Raw genomic sequence first — 12,569 nt, 5'->3', positions numbered from 1 at the left:
AGAATGAGACTTGAACTCCATATCCTGACAACTTGTGAATATGAAACAGATGTCACTTTTTATTGGAGTATGGCTGTTAACCTTGGTGTTATGTGGTAACTGTTTTGCCTGGAAAAAAATCTTCCTGTAGTTACAATTGGGTATGGTCTCTTTCAGTTTCTCTATTATACTGTCAGCGATTGCTTCCATGTGCTGTTTGTTCAGGTGTGAAATGATTGATTGCCCTTCGCTGGTGGGTGAAATAATTCTGTGTTTAGGTTCTGATCCTCCAAGCCCTACACACACTCACACTGAAGTTACTTGCAATCTCGCATAGTCGGAGCTTGCAGGTCAGGCCCATCATTTGTACACCAGTTTGTCAAATAATTTGGGATTCTTTGGGCTAAAGGAAGCTTAATGCAGGTGTGGTACCAGATATCCAAAGTGTATGTAGGGCTTGGAGGAAGTCTGTCTCTGTATGTGTACATGTGCCTATATACAAAAGATTATAACAATAGTGTAGATTGTATCTGGGATGACCAACTATCAGCTAGAGAGGTTACATCTGGAGCCATCAGCCAAAATTCTTCAGCAAGACCTGTCCCCTTCAGCAATCAAGCACTGCAGTCTGAGTAGAATATTGGCATTTTGGGGCACCATAGAATAAATGGAAGAGAGTAGGGGTGAGGACTTGGAGAAGACTTTAAAAAAAAAAAGCAACCTTAAAGAATTATCAGTTGAATTTTTTGTTAATTTTGATTGGTCTTTCCATTGATATGAGGTACAAATCAGGACAGTCTTGCCAGGATTTCTTTCCCATCTTCTGTGGTTTTCTCTTCCTTTACTCTGCCCATACACCCAAAGCCTCCCATGAAAAAATTCTCCCTGGCTCCCTCTTGGACCAGTGACTGTCGTGTTACCATGTCTGTTTATAAAGTGCTCCTCTCACTCTGAGCAGAGAGCTTGTATCACACTTCGTTCCTGCATGGCAGTGTCACTGTTCATGAACTCACTGTACCGCACCAGTATCTGTTGCACAAAATGTCACCATTGTGATTGCAAGCTCAGCTTAAACTTCTTTTAAAAGCATGATTTAATTAATAACTAGAACAGTAGTATTGTGAGGTACTTCTTGAATAAGGTATTCCTCATGTTTCAGCTTGACAAAGGAATTCTAGTTCATGTTGGACCGCGGTGGCGGGGGAGGACTTATTTAAAACACTGATACAATAGAGATATCAACATCCAGTCCCAAACTGTCTCTGCATAGCCTCCTACTTCAGTGGGAAACAGTTACACTTCTTGATTCCAGTAACTTTAGCACTTTTTTGTCATTGCTTGGCAATAGCTTGTGAACTTCAGGTACCCAATTAAAGTGTTGTGTGACCTAGTCATGGGTCATTGACCGAATATACTTCACTTGGTAGCATAGTATCGAAAACTAAGGTGTTTCCCATCCCACCTGCATGAAACAGTTTGTGGTCCACATGACACTTTTCACATTTTACCAGTTCTAATCCTTTATTTAAACACCCAACTCTCCCGCCCTCATTCTGGTGTAGAGTCTTCCTAATGAGCAGAGCAGTAATCAGTGCAGTGTTGTCTTCCTGAGGCTACAAACAGAATGCAATAATGGCTGAGTGGTATCTCTTAACTTGGCTGACCTAAATGAGGGATGCAAATTATTTTAGGAAGCCTAAAATCCTGTGGGATTCATCCCTTGAGTATAAACAACTTTCCATAATTTCAGCTTCAACTGTTTATTGTTGGAAAACTATCTATATCCAAAATAAAAGTGGTGGGACACATTCTTCATGTTAGAATGCAGGTGACTTTGGGACTAAAGTGAGTTACATCCATCAGTGAGACGGTAGATAGATGTGAGCTCCCTGCCTGCCCTCTGCTTTTCTGATTGGGATATTTACATTGTTGTTAGGCTTGTTGTTAGGCTTTCGGATTAACATCAACATTTATTGCTAATCATTTTAGCTGATGGGATAGGGAAGGAGGTGAGTAAAACCTGTGTGGGTGGGGAGTTACTGCAGAGAGAAGGGAAGACTGATGCAGATACTGGAAGAAAAGAGAAACTAAAAAAGAGTTGGGGTGGAGGAAGAGGAAAGACCAGCCTTTGATCATAAAAGTCCAGGATATTGCTAAAGGAGACAATAACTCACTTAACTGAACTCTTATTGTTTCTTACTACATAATGACCATTTTCTCTTTGGTCTCTGTGCGAACTTCCCACTGATGTCAGTGGGAGATCTGCTGTGCATTGAGTGTGTATGTAGTCCTTCCTTCGTACCCTGGCCCAAAAACCATTGTTAAAAATTAGGATTCTGTCCTTTCTGTGGACTGCACTTCACACCTCTTTGATATAATTGAATAGTATCCATGGTTATGGACATTGTCAAAGGACTAATTTGCCTTAGTCGATCATTCTTAGTCCTTCAGAAACTTCCCCATGTGAAACATGACCATCAGCTGCATAGCTGAGATTTCTTGTGGTTTTTTTTTCATGTTCAGGATGTTTTCTTCACTGTAGGCTTTTTTTGCTATTTCAGACTTCGGTGTTAGTGCATTTTTAGCGACTGGTGGTGATATTACCAGAAATAAAGTGAGAAAAACCTTTGTGGGCACCCCTTGCTGGATGGCACCAGAAGTCATGGAACAGGTAACTGTTTAATTGGTAGTGTCTTATTAGAAAATTGTACATGGCAAGTGAGCTAAGTCATTGATGTTTGTTTATGAAAACTTTGGTCACTGTGGTGGCTCAGCCCTCATACCCACCCGCTGTGGCTTTCTGAGGGTCCCAGAGGACAGCTTAGTAGTCATGCTGCTCAGTATAGTACAGGCTCCTTTCTCTAAAATTTCAGACCGCTTTGAGCACTCACAATTTCAGGCCCTTCTATCTGTTAGGTTTTTCTCTAGCACCCTTTGTCATCCCAACTAGCCTCTGAAAAAAGGCTACTCAAGATCCAGGATTGTTCTTAAGCAGCAACCGTTGTCAGAGTTTGTTTCAGTGGAGCTACTTGCTCCATTAAAATGGAGGATATTGGGGATGATGGGAGGGATAAGAGAATGTTTTCTCCTTAAACATGCAGTGCAGACTACTCCCAACAAGGCAAAACAAATGTAAATGTCAGTAACTGGTGTGGAGGAAAACTGGGGGTCGGGAGATGGGATCGGGGGAACGATTCATTACCCTGCCGAATTTTTCACCCCTACTGAAGTCCTAGTTAGCATTTGTATCCCTTGGAAAGGAATGGCTGCCTCTAGGATGTTGGGTTCTCTTTCCTTCCTTGACCTGCTAATCAGCTGGGAATGAAAGTGGTGTCTGCTCTTGTTGTCTTATGTAAATAGAGGCACAAGGGATAGAGCAGCAGGGTAGACAAACACCTGTCAGAGATGGTCTAGATTGGGGCGGGCAAACTTTTTGGCCTGAGGGCTGCATTGGATTTCGGAAATTGTATGGAGGGTTGCCCAGAGCATTGCGCCAGCGGCGCAGCGAGGTAAGGTTGAGGGGAGGGTCCGGGGGCTAGTCTCCTGGGCAAGGAGCTCTGGGGCTGGGCAGGACGGTCCTTTGGGCTGGATGTGGCCCACGGGCCGTAGTTTGCCCACCTCTGGTCTAGATAATTCTTAATCCTTCCATGAGTGCAGGGGACTGGACTAGATGACCTCTCAAAGTCCCTTCCTGTCCTATGATTCTATGATGTTGCAGTACTGAGCTGGGCCGTATTGGACTTCTCCAGGCTGATTGTGTCCAGAGTGTCTGTGACTAAAGAGGAGAGGGGATTGGATCAATGAAAAACCAACTGATCAAAGCAAGGGGAAAGCTGAAAGGATAAAGTGGTTATAAAGATCTTTAACCAGGAGGGAAATGTAACTAAAATGAAAAGACTTAATTATAAATATATCTAGTATTTTCTATTGAGACATGTTCTGGGGACTACAAGAGTTCGTAAGGACTGTGAGTGTGGAATTATTACAAGAAATTATTTTGAAAGGCTGTTTATACCATCCCATTCTCTTCCAGCAGGTGTTGCTGTGAGCCAATTATATGTTGAGTTATAAATAAATAGAAAAGGTAGATATCAAAGAATTTTTGACCCAAGTCCATTTCTTAATTTTGGGATAAACTTCCCTATCCCATCATTATCCCTCTAAATGCTATGCACATTTTGACTGGAAAACAACTTTTGCCACAAATTGAAGAGGTAAATTTCATTGATCTAAATCCATAAAGTATAAACAAATTAAGGTTATTGGTATATTCTGGATCAAAATTCAGATGAAGAGCTGTTTTCCCTTTGGGTAACCATTAGCTGTATTAAACTAATTTATAGGAATTTGAAAACTTCCCTGATGACTTCAGTTTACAAGCAGGATTTTGTACTGTAATCGGAAGCTATAGATTAGGCGGTAGAAAATTATTGATGTATTTGTGCACCTACTACAAGACTAACACTGTGCTTCACTGTTGTTTTTTGTCTTTGATTATAGTTTAAATTTATTCTCCGGCATTGTTGAGCTACGTACAGTGTGATGCAACTTAATTTTATTAAACTTTACAGATTTTTTTCTCTACTAATATAATCATATAAATACAAGAAAGCCAAGTTTACACAGTAAAAAGAGATCACTACCTGTGGTTTCTCTCACTTAAATCCCATCAAACTGGAGTATCCCAGGTAGGCTAGATATGGAGTGTCCAGAGATGAACAAAAAGAAAATTGCCTGCAGAACTTAAGGAACTAGTACAAGGTAAACGAAGGATAGTAAACTTATCAAATTTAATTTAACCATATGAATATAGAACAAGATGAACCATAAATTGAAATCTGGAAGTGTTCTTCAAAATGCAACAATAGTCTTGTTCCTCACAGGTAGTTTGTGCAAAACTTTTAGCTTCATCAGAATTAGTGTCTTCTCCTAAACTAACTGTTAACTTACCTAGTGCAATAGTGGTATTAAATTTGCACTGACTCAGCTCTTGCAGTCTTCTCCCATTTGTCTTGAGAGCAGGAAATGCGAAAAATTTCATTTTGGCAAAACACTTGTGGTTTGTAGTTCTCATTAAAGTTAGTACACAGTGTCTCTTCCCTTCAGTGGATAAAGTAAATTTTCCATTTCAGATGCCAAAACACTAGGTAATATTAATGAGGAAAAAGGCTTATTGGCATATGAAATTTTTTTCTTTGCATAGTGGAGGTTTAAGTGCTATATGGCTTTAGTGAACAAATCTGCCCATCTAATGTGGAAACTAATACCCATTAAACCAAAAGACAATCTAATGGAAAGCAAAATATTAAATATCAGCAATGGCCTCTATGAGCAGGAATGAGGAATTTGTCAGTGGCCTGGCTCAACTCCAGGCTGGCACGGACTTCCAAGTGCAAAGAGCAGAGTGCTAACCTGTTTCAGGACTGGACGTGATTGCAGTTAGTTTAACAAAGTAGCTGGTTAGGCACAGCTCCAAACACAGTCATATGTCTATTAATCCCCTTACTATGACTATTTCAATCATACCAAAGCAGTCCGACTTTCCATATTGGTATGGAAGCCAAAGCCTGGTTAAATCCAATACCCAGTAGCCATCTTAATGTAACCTTTGTATTGGTAATGTGGCATATGAAAACTTTTCTACAAGCTACAAATATGGTCTTCCTCAGATATGACTGCTCTACCTAAGGTTTCTGATTTGCAGCCAGGAAGGAACTGAAAGGTAAAGAAAGGCATGTTCCTTCCTGGGTATAATTGCAATGCCAGCGAAGGTTAATGGAAGATGTCTTTCAGAGTCCTTGAGGGTAAAGAAATGATGCAAACATTTAACAAGCTCCATTCAAAGCCTGCTGGCAGAGGTGTAGTTGGGATAATGAAAAATATGTAGAGTAATATCTTGTTACTTTTCAGGTCAGAGGTTATGACTTCAAGGCAGACATCTGGAGTTTTGGAATCACTGCTATTGAGCTGGCTACTGGGGCAGCTCCTTATCACAAATACCCACCGATGAAGGTGAGCGGTAATCTTCAAATATCTGTGGTGATAAAAAACAGTATTAAACAGTGTTTCCTGAGGTTATTTGAAAGAATGTGGTCAGTCCAATTTTCCTCTTGTCGAAGAGCTGCCTGTCCTTTGTGATTGTATTTGTAAAATACCATCAGACTCACAGAATTGCATTTTATAATCTCTATGGGGAAGTCCTTTTAAACATTACGTTCCTTTTTTGTGTTTGTGCTTAAAATAGAGAATAGTACTGTTCAAATCTATACCCTTCCCTGCGCAGACACTCATGAGTAGTTCTCGATATCTCACCTGGATCCTTTAAAAGCCGCATAGCAGTCTTTTCTCTTAGAGCTGTAGAAAAACGAGCGGTTCAAAGGTTATAGGGCATCCAGTGACCCCTGCATAAGGAGATAATCAGTCCTCTCCTACCTTCTATTCACCTACTCATAAAATCTGGAACCAGTTGTTCCAGGTGAGTTTTTAACTGGGGGCTTGGATACCTCATTGGATTAGTAATAGAGGTAAGAGGCTCTACATTCTTCTCCTGGTTTGAATGTTAGCTCAGCTGGAGACTGGAAGTTGCTATCTGGTGGCTGGTCAGTAGCCTGTGTAAAATGAATTGAGGGCATCAGCCTTGGGTATTCCTGAAATGTAATTGGGTTCATTCTGTCAGAGAGGTAATACGTTTCACCGTATGTTTTTGTCAGCTCTAACTGCCTGATATTTATTTGGGGGAGTTATAACTATGGGGACTGAGCTGGGATTTGTGTGTAATATCATATTTTTGTTGGTTTAGTTCAGAGGTTTCCATTTTAAAGGCACATCACTGAAGCCTGGGGAGGGTTGTTGCTCTAAACTAGAGCCCTGGGCAGGATATTTTTTGAATCCCATTTTTATCCTGCTGCCACCTGCAAAAACCTTAGATTCTGCAAGAGAGACAGATTTCCCCATGCTGCTACTTAAAAAATATAGACAGATTTTTTTTTATTTATTTATAATATATAAATAAATAAATAATATGGCTAAAATTTTGGCATTTGTATTTTTATTAAAAGTCACAGATGGGACACAGGCAATAAACAATAAAATTGCGGAAATGTACAAAGGGCCAGTGTTAGTGGGTAGCAAGCAGGGCAATTGGCTGGGGCCCTACTCCACAGGAGGCCCCGCAAAGATAAGTTACGGGCAATGGGGCTTGGCTATGGGGCTCGGGCTCACTCTGAAGTCTGAGCCCCGCTGCCTGGGGCTGAATTAGTGGAATTTTGAGGAAGTTACAGAGGTTTCTTAAAATCACAGAATCTGTGAGCTCCATGACTGACTCGTAGCCTTATCTATCCATCCATCCATCCGGAATTCAGACACAGTTTTTACCATTAAAAGAATAAAACAAACCTTGCTTAAACCACATAAAATACTTTAACTCCTGTTATAATAGACATCAAATCTTTCTACCCCTCGCTTAAATTTAAGTATTAAAACCTTTATTTTAAAAAAAGGAAAACCAGCTCTTGTTGTAGTGGTACAGTTGATAGGATGCAATGGATTTTAAGACTTCAACATTCAGAAAATAAGGACCTATTTCTACACGTTCAGATGCCCTTATATTCAGACATACCTGTGTCTAGTAAATGAGGTAATAAGCACGTGGACTCGGGAGGGGGTGGAAGTTCCCTTCATTGCGGGTCTGCTGTGTTGTGACTGTACTAGCTGTCCCTTGCTACACAGCGTTATGGGTTAAGGGACCTGGAGACTTCGCTGCTATGCAGACATACTCCAGACTAATATGGTAATTGTTTTGTCAGATATTTGCTGTGCAGAAGACGCATCCTTTCTCTTCAAATACTTGTTTCATGTACTCCAGATTTTTAAATAGGGGGTTTTAGATTTGTGTTGCTGTTGCATATTGTTCAAATTCTTGCAAAATATTGCAACCACTTACCCTAATTATCGCTAAGGAATTAAAGGTAGGTTTTCACCAGCTAGCATCAATGGAACAAACATGTTTTCTAGAAAACAATTATATTTTATTCACAACTGAAACATTTAATGGGTTTGACAAATAGTCTGAAAAGAGACCTGCCTTATGCCTTGTCTGTGCACAGAAGTTGCACCAGTTTCATTTAAATCAGTTTTTAAACTTGTTCAGTTAAACATGTGCAAAGCCTTTTGTGGCCTCTAATTTCAGTTTGAGTATCAAATTTTGGTTTAATTTAAGCACATTTCTTATTGACTGACGCTAACCTGAAATAAGCTTGTCTTAAATTGAAATAAGAGTCTAGCCAGAGGTTTGCACGAGTTTAACTAAAATAAGTTAAACTGGTGTAACTTTCCTTTGCAGACAAGGCCTTGAACAACCGAGTTGTTTCAGATGCAGTCAGTGATCATGTTAACAATGCCCCTGGTCTGCAAAGCAAGAGACAAATATTCACTGATTTAGTAAATGTTGTTTTCAATAATACTTTTCTTATGTGATAATGAAATTTTAAAAGCATTTTACAGTAGGTTTTGTGGCCTGCACTCAGTTCTACGATTACTATATTCGAACTCCAAGTTCAGATCCTGGACTATAAAGGTCACTTAAGTTGTAATTATGTTTTCATATTTGTGACTTGGGAATATTAACCTCCATTTACATTGGATTGTATAATTCTGTATGAATTGATGGACCACTGCATTTTTAGAACAGTGGACACCTTTAAATTATGCTGCAGGCTGGTTCCTCTTCTAAAATTGGTGAAACCTGTATCGAAGCGACAGAGTAAGATGGTGGCAAGAATAATCTTTTTTTTCTCTTCAGAATGTTTTGTTGAGTGGAATAGAAGAAATCCTCCACTTAGTGCGAGAGAGAGAGAGAGAGAGAGAGTGTGTGTGAGAGAGAGAGAATTATCCTTGGGCTTTTTTACATTCATAATTAGCCATATTTCTTTCTAACTCCCTCTTTCCCACAAGTCTAAGATACCTGCAAAGAAATCTGAACTGAGCATTTGAATCTAAAGTCTCATATGACCAGTGTCTATAGAATGAACATGCTTGGCAGAAATGCTGTGCCCCTTTTCTTCCCTTTGGGGCTGCATCATGCTGGCGTGACTGACCTGAAAACTTGCTCTGACCTTACTTGCAATTTGAAGCCTGTATCTCAACTCCTAACATGTTAAAGATGTGCGTCCCCAGAATGCATCAAGCTGCTGTATGTGTGGGGTTCCCTAGACCTGACTTCTAAGAATTTTTGGTCTTCCTAGATGTTTCCAATGGATTTAATTCTTTCAGGTTTTAATGCTGACACTACAGAATGATCCACCTTCTTTAGAGACTGGCGTGCAAGATAAAGAAATGCTGAAGAAGTATGGGAAATCATTTAGGAAGATGATTTCCTCATGCCTACAGAAAGACCCTGAAAAAAGGTAAAACTACCACCAAAATTTAAAAATAAAAGTTGTCCTAGTTAGCTCTGCAATCTTTGAGCCAAGATGATTGCAGAGGACCTCCTGTCTGAAAATAAGTTCTCCTGCCCATCATCATTTTTTATAAATAGGGATAAATGTTCAATACTATTACGACTGGCAAGACACACAACTTTCATTCTGATTAACCGGTTCTGACTAGCTCAGTATTGTACTCCCAGAGACTTAATTGCAGTTTTTGTCTCGCTTCTGGTTCAAGCTGCACTGTGTTTTTTGCCCATCAGAAATTATAGGTTGTGAACTGTGTATTTACCTGTGGAGCTTTTAAAATATACATTGTTTTTAAATTTGCAAATATAAGAAGGCTCTTAGTGCTATCTTCACTCATTTGGTTATAAGGACTGTTTATTAAGGACAGCTATATAAAACATTGGTAAACTTCCCATAACACGTTCTCTCATCCATGCAAATCCTTTTAAAATATCCCGATACAGCAGTTTTAAATCATCCTCTCACTACAAGTAGGTGATCATCTGTTCAGTGTTAAGGGTGTGATGGGGGTGGGGGGGGGGGAGAGAAAGCAAATGGCATTGCAATTCCCAATTTATTACTATTTCTTTCTTCTACGGTACGGGCGTGAAGCCCCAGTCAGGGTCCCATTGTGCTAGAAAATGTGCAGATGAGTAAAACAAAGGTAGTAACAATCTGGAAGAGCTCGCAAACCAGTTTCAGCTAAATGGTGCTAGCAGATAACCAAAGGTATATCAGTGCACCTCCTAAATGTGTAATGTCTATATATGTCACTTTCTAAAGATAACTAACCTAATGCACAATTAGTATTTAGTAACCATCTGCCTGAAAGCAGAGGTGTGAACTGCAGTGCATCACATCTGGAAAAGAGCCATTGCTTTTGCTGTCCTTATTGGAGATGTCTACACAGCAACTAGACACCCACGGCTGGCCCATGCCAGCTGACTCGGGGTCTTGGGTTGTGGGTAAACAGTCAGGTGGCAAAGTTTCATGTTGTAGGCAGGTTGCGGTGAATGAGGCAAGCAGCTTGGAAGAATAAGTTACATTTCAAAAAGAAAAGGAGTACTTGTGGCACCTTAGAGACTAACAAATTTATTAGAGCATAAGCTTTCGTGAGCTACAGCTCACTTCATCGGATGCATACAGTGGAAAATATAGTGGGGAGATTTTATATACAGAGAGAACATGAAACAATCTGTATGGTAACACCCATTGTTTCATGTTGTTAGTCTCTAAGGTGCCACAAGTCCTCCTTTTCTTTTTGCGGATACAGACTAACATGGCTGCTACTCTGAAACCTGACATTTCAAAGTAACAATTATAACTATTTTTCTCTCTCTTCTGTTAATAGACCAACAGCAGCAGAGCTATTAAGACACAAATTTTTCACAAAAGCAAAGGTATGATAAAACTTGTATGGAAGGGAAATATTATGTATCATGAAATATGTGGGGCGGTATAAGGCTTTACTGGTGTGAGTTTGGAATGGCTGTTTTGTTTACAATCAGTGCTACTCTGAGTTAGGCTGCTTGTTGCAAATTAATGAAATAAAACCTTTGTATGCTATCAAATCATGTATTCTGTTACAGAAACGTGTTTCACAGAGACTATTTAAAAATCTTGGAGCGTTTTTAACATCTTCCATTGGGTTTATTTTTTTTCCCCCCCTCCACCTCTAAAGCCAACTAAAAAAGTATGTCTACACTTGCAGTGATGTGGAGAGTTAGCTACTCCATGCCCAGCTAGCACGGATATAAAGTAGCTGTGTAGACAGTGAGGCACTGCTTAGGCAAGTAAAGTAGAAGAGCTCTGGCAGAGGGAGGCAGTGGTGAAAGGCTCCAGCAGCTCAGCTGGAGAATTTTCCCACTGCCTCCCCCCTGCCAGAGCCTTTCACTGCCAAGTGTAGCTATACTCCGCAGTGAGTGTAGATGCAGCCTGCCTTTCACTATCTCACGTAGCTCCATGTACCCTACACGCTGGCACAAGTGTAGATGAGGTCTCAGAGGGAGTAAATTTAACTAAGATCTTAGAAACCTCTGAAAACAATCTGGGAGACTTTCTGTGTACAGTAGAACCCTCAGAGTTACGAACACCAGAGTTATGAACTGACCGGTCAACCACACATCTCATTTGGAACTGGAAGTACACAATCAGGTAGCAGCAGAGACCAAAAAAAAAAAAGCCAGTACAGTACTGTGTTAAACATAAACTACTAAAAACGTAAAGGGAAAGTTTAAAACAAAATTGACATAAGGAAACTTTTTGTGCTTATTTCATTTAAATTAATATGGTTAAAAGCAGCATTTTTCTTCTTCGTAGTAAAGTTTCAAAGCTGTATTAAGTCAATGTTCAGTTGTAAACTTTTGAAAGAACAACCATAACGTTTTGTTCAGAGTTACGAACAACCTCCATACCTGAGGTGTTTGTAAATCTGAGGTTCTACTGTATTATGCCATAAATAAGGTCAAATGTTTCAGGGCTCTCCAAAACTCGTAGCAAGTGCTGTATGCTTTTGAAAGCTGGGCGTCTCCCATACCAAATGATATAAAACTCCCATTTCTAGACCCAAAGGGTGGGTTGCAAGATACCAGACCTTAAATCTGTCACTGGATCAGGGCAGAGTATTTCTTTCTCTCTTGTTCTAGGCCTTAAGTCAAGGTACGCTTTTGGGGGGCAGTGATTTTGCAGTGATTCAGTTGAATTTTAAGGAAAATCAAAGTTTCTTGTATGCCACTTCTTGCTTGCTAATCCTATATCAATTTGCAGTGGGAAATCTATCACAGATGAAAAGTTATATAGGATTAGCATGCATATTAGAAAAATTCTGACTGCAGTCCCAGGGAATGAATGGTGGATTGCTTCTTGTTACATCTCGCAGATGTTCTTAGAAAGAACGATGTTGGCTCCCAAACAGCATATGTCTTCCTGGTTTTATTAAAATTAGATTGAAAGTGGTTTTTATGGCCAACAAATGCTTTAGCCATAAAGTGACTTTCAACAGTGGAAGAGTGAATTAGACACTTAAAATCTTTTTCTTTTCCAGAATAAAGAATTTCTACAAGAAAAGATGTTGCAGAGAGCACCAACAATCACTGAAAGAGCTAAAAAGGTACCAAGATGCAAATGGACAGTGACCACCTTTGTTTAACAACGGAT

The 12,569-nt window shown here is 39.8% G+C and overlaps 1 protein-coding gene across 5 annotated transcripts in view; it reads left to right on the top strand.

Moving 5' to 3' along the window:
* The window catches only part of OXSR1 (oxidative stress responsive kinase 1), a 122,779-nt gene that overhangs the window by 91,979 nt on the left and 18,231 nt on the right, over positions 1-12,569 (top strand). For all 5 annotated transcript variants that reach the window (XM_037891159.1, XM_037891160.2, XM_037891163.2 and 2 more), the window contains 5 exons: positions 2,541-2,650; positions 5,890-5,991; positions 9,250-9,383; positions 10,765-10,813; positions 12,457-12,522. In XM_037891159.1, coding sequence (XP_037747087.1) covers positions 2,541-2,650; positions 5,890-5,991; positions 9,250-9,383; positions 10,765-10,813; positions 12,457-12,522 — 461 coding nt within the window. The remainder of the gene's footprint in view (positions 1-2,540; positions 2,651-5,889; positions 5,992-9,249; positions 9,384-10,764; positions 10,814-12,456; positions 12,523-12,569) is intronic.

This window comes from Chelonia mydas, chromosome 2, assembly GCF_015237465.2.
Source record: "Chelonia mydas isolate rCheMyd1 chromosome 2, rCheMyd1.pri.v2, whole genome shotgun sequence".
In the NCBI taxonomy this organism is placed as follows: domain Eukaryota; kingdom Metazoa; phylum Chordata; order Testudines; family Cheloniidae; genus Chelonia; species Chelonia mydas.
Note: the sequence above shows the minus strand (reverse complement) of the source record. Positions and strands in the feature narration are given on the sequence as shown.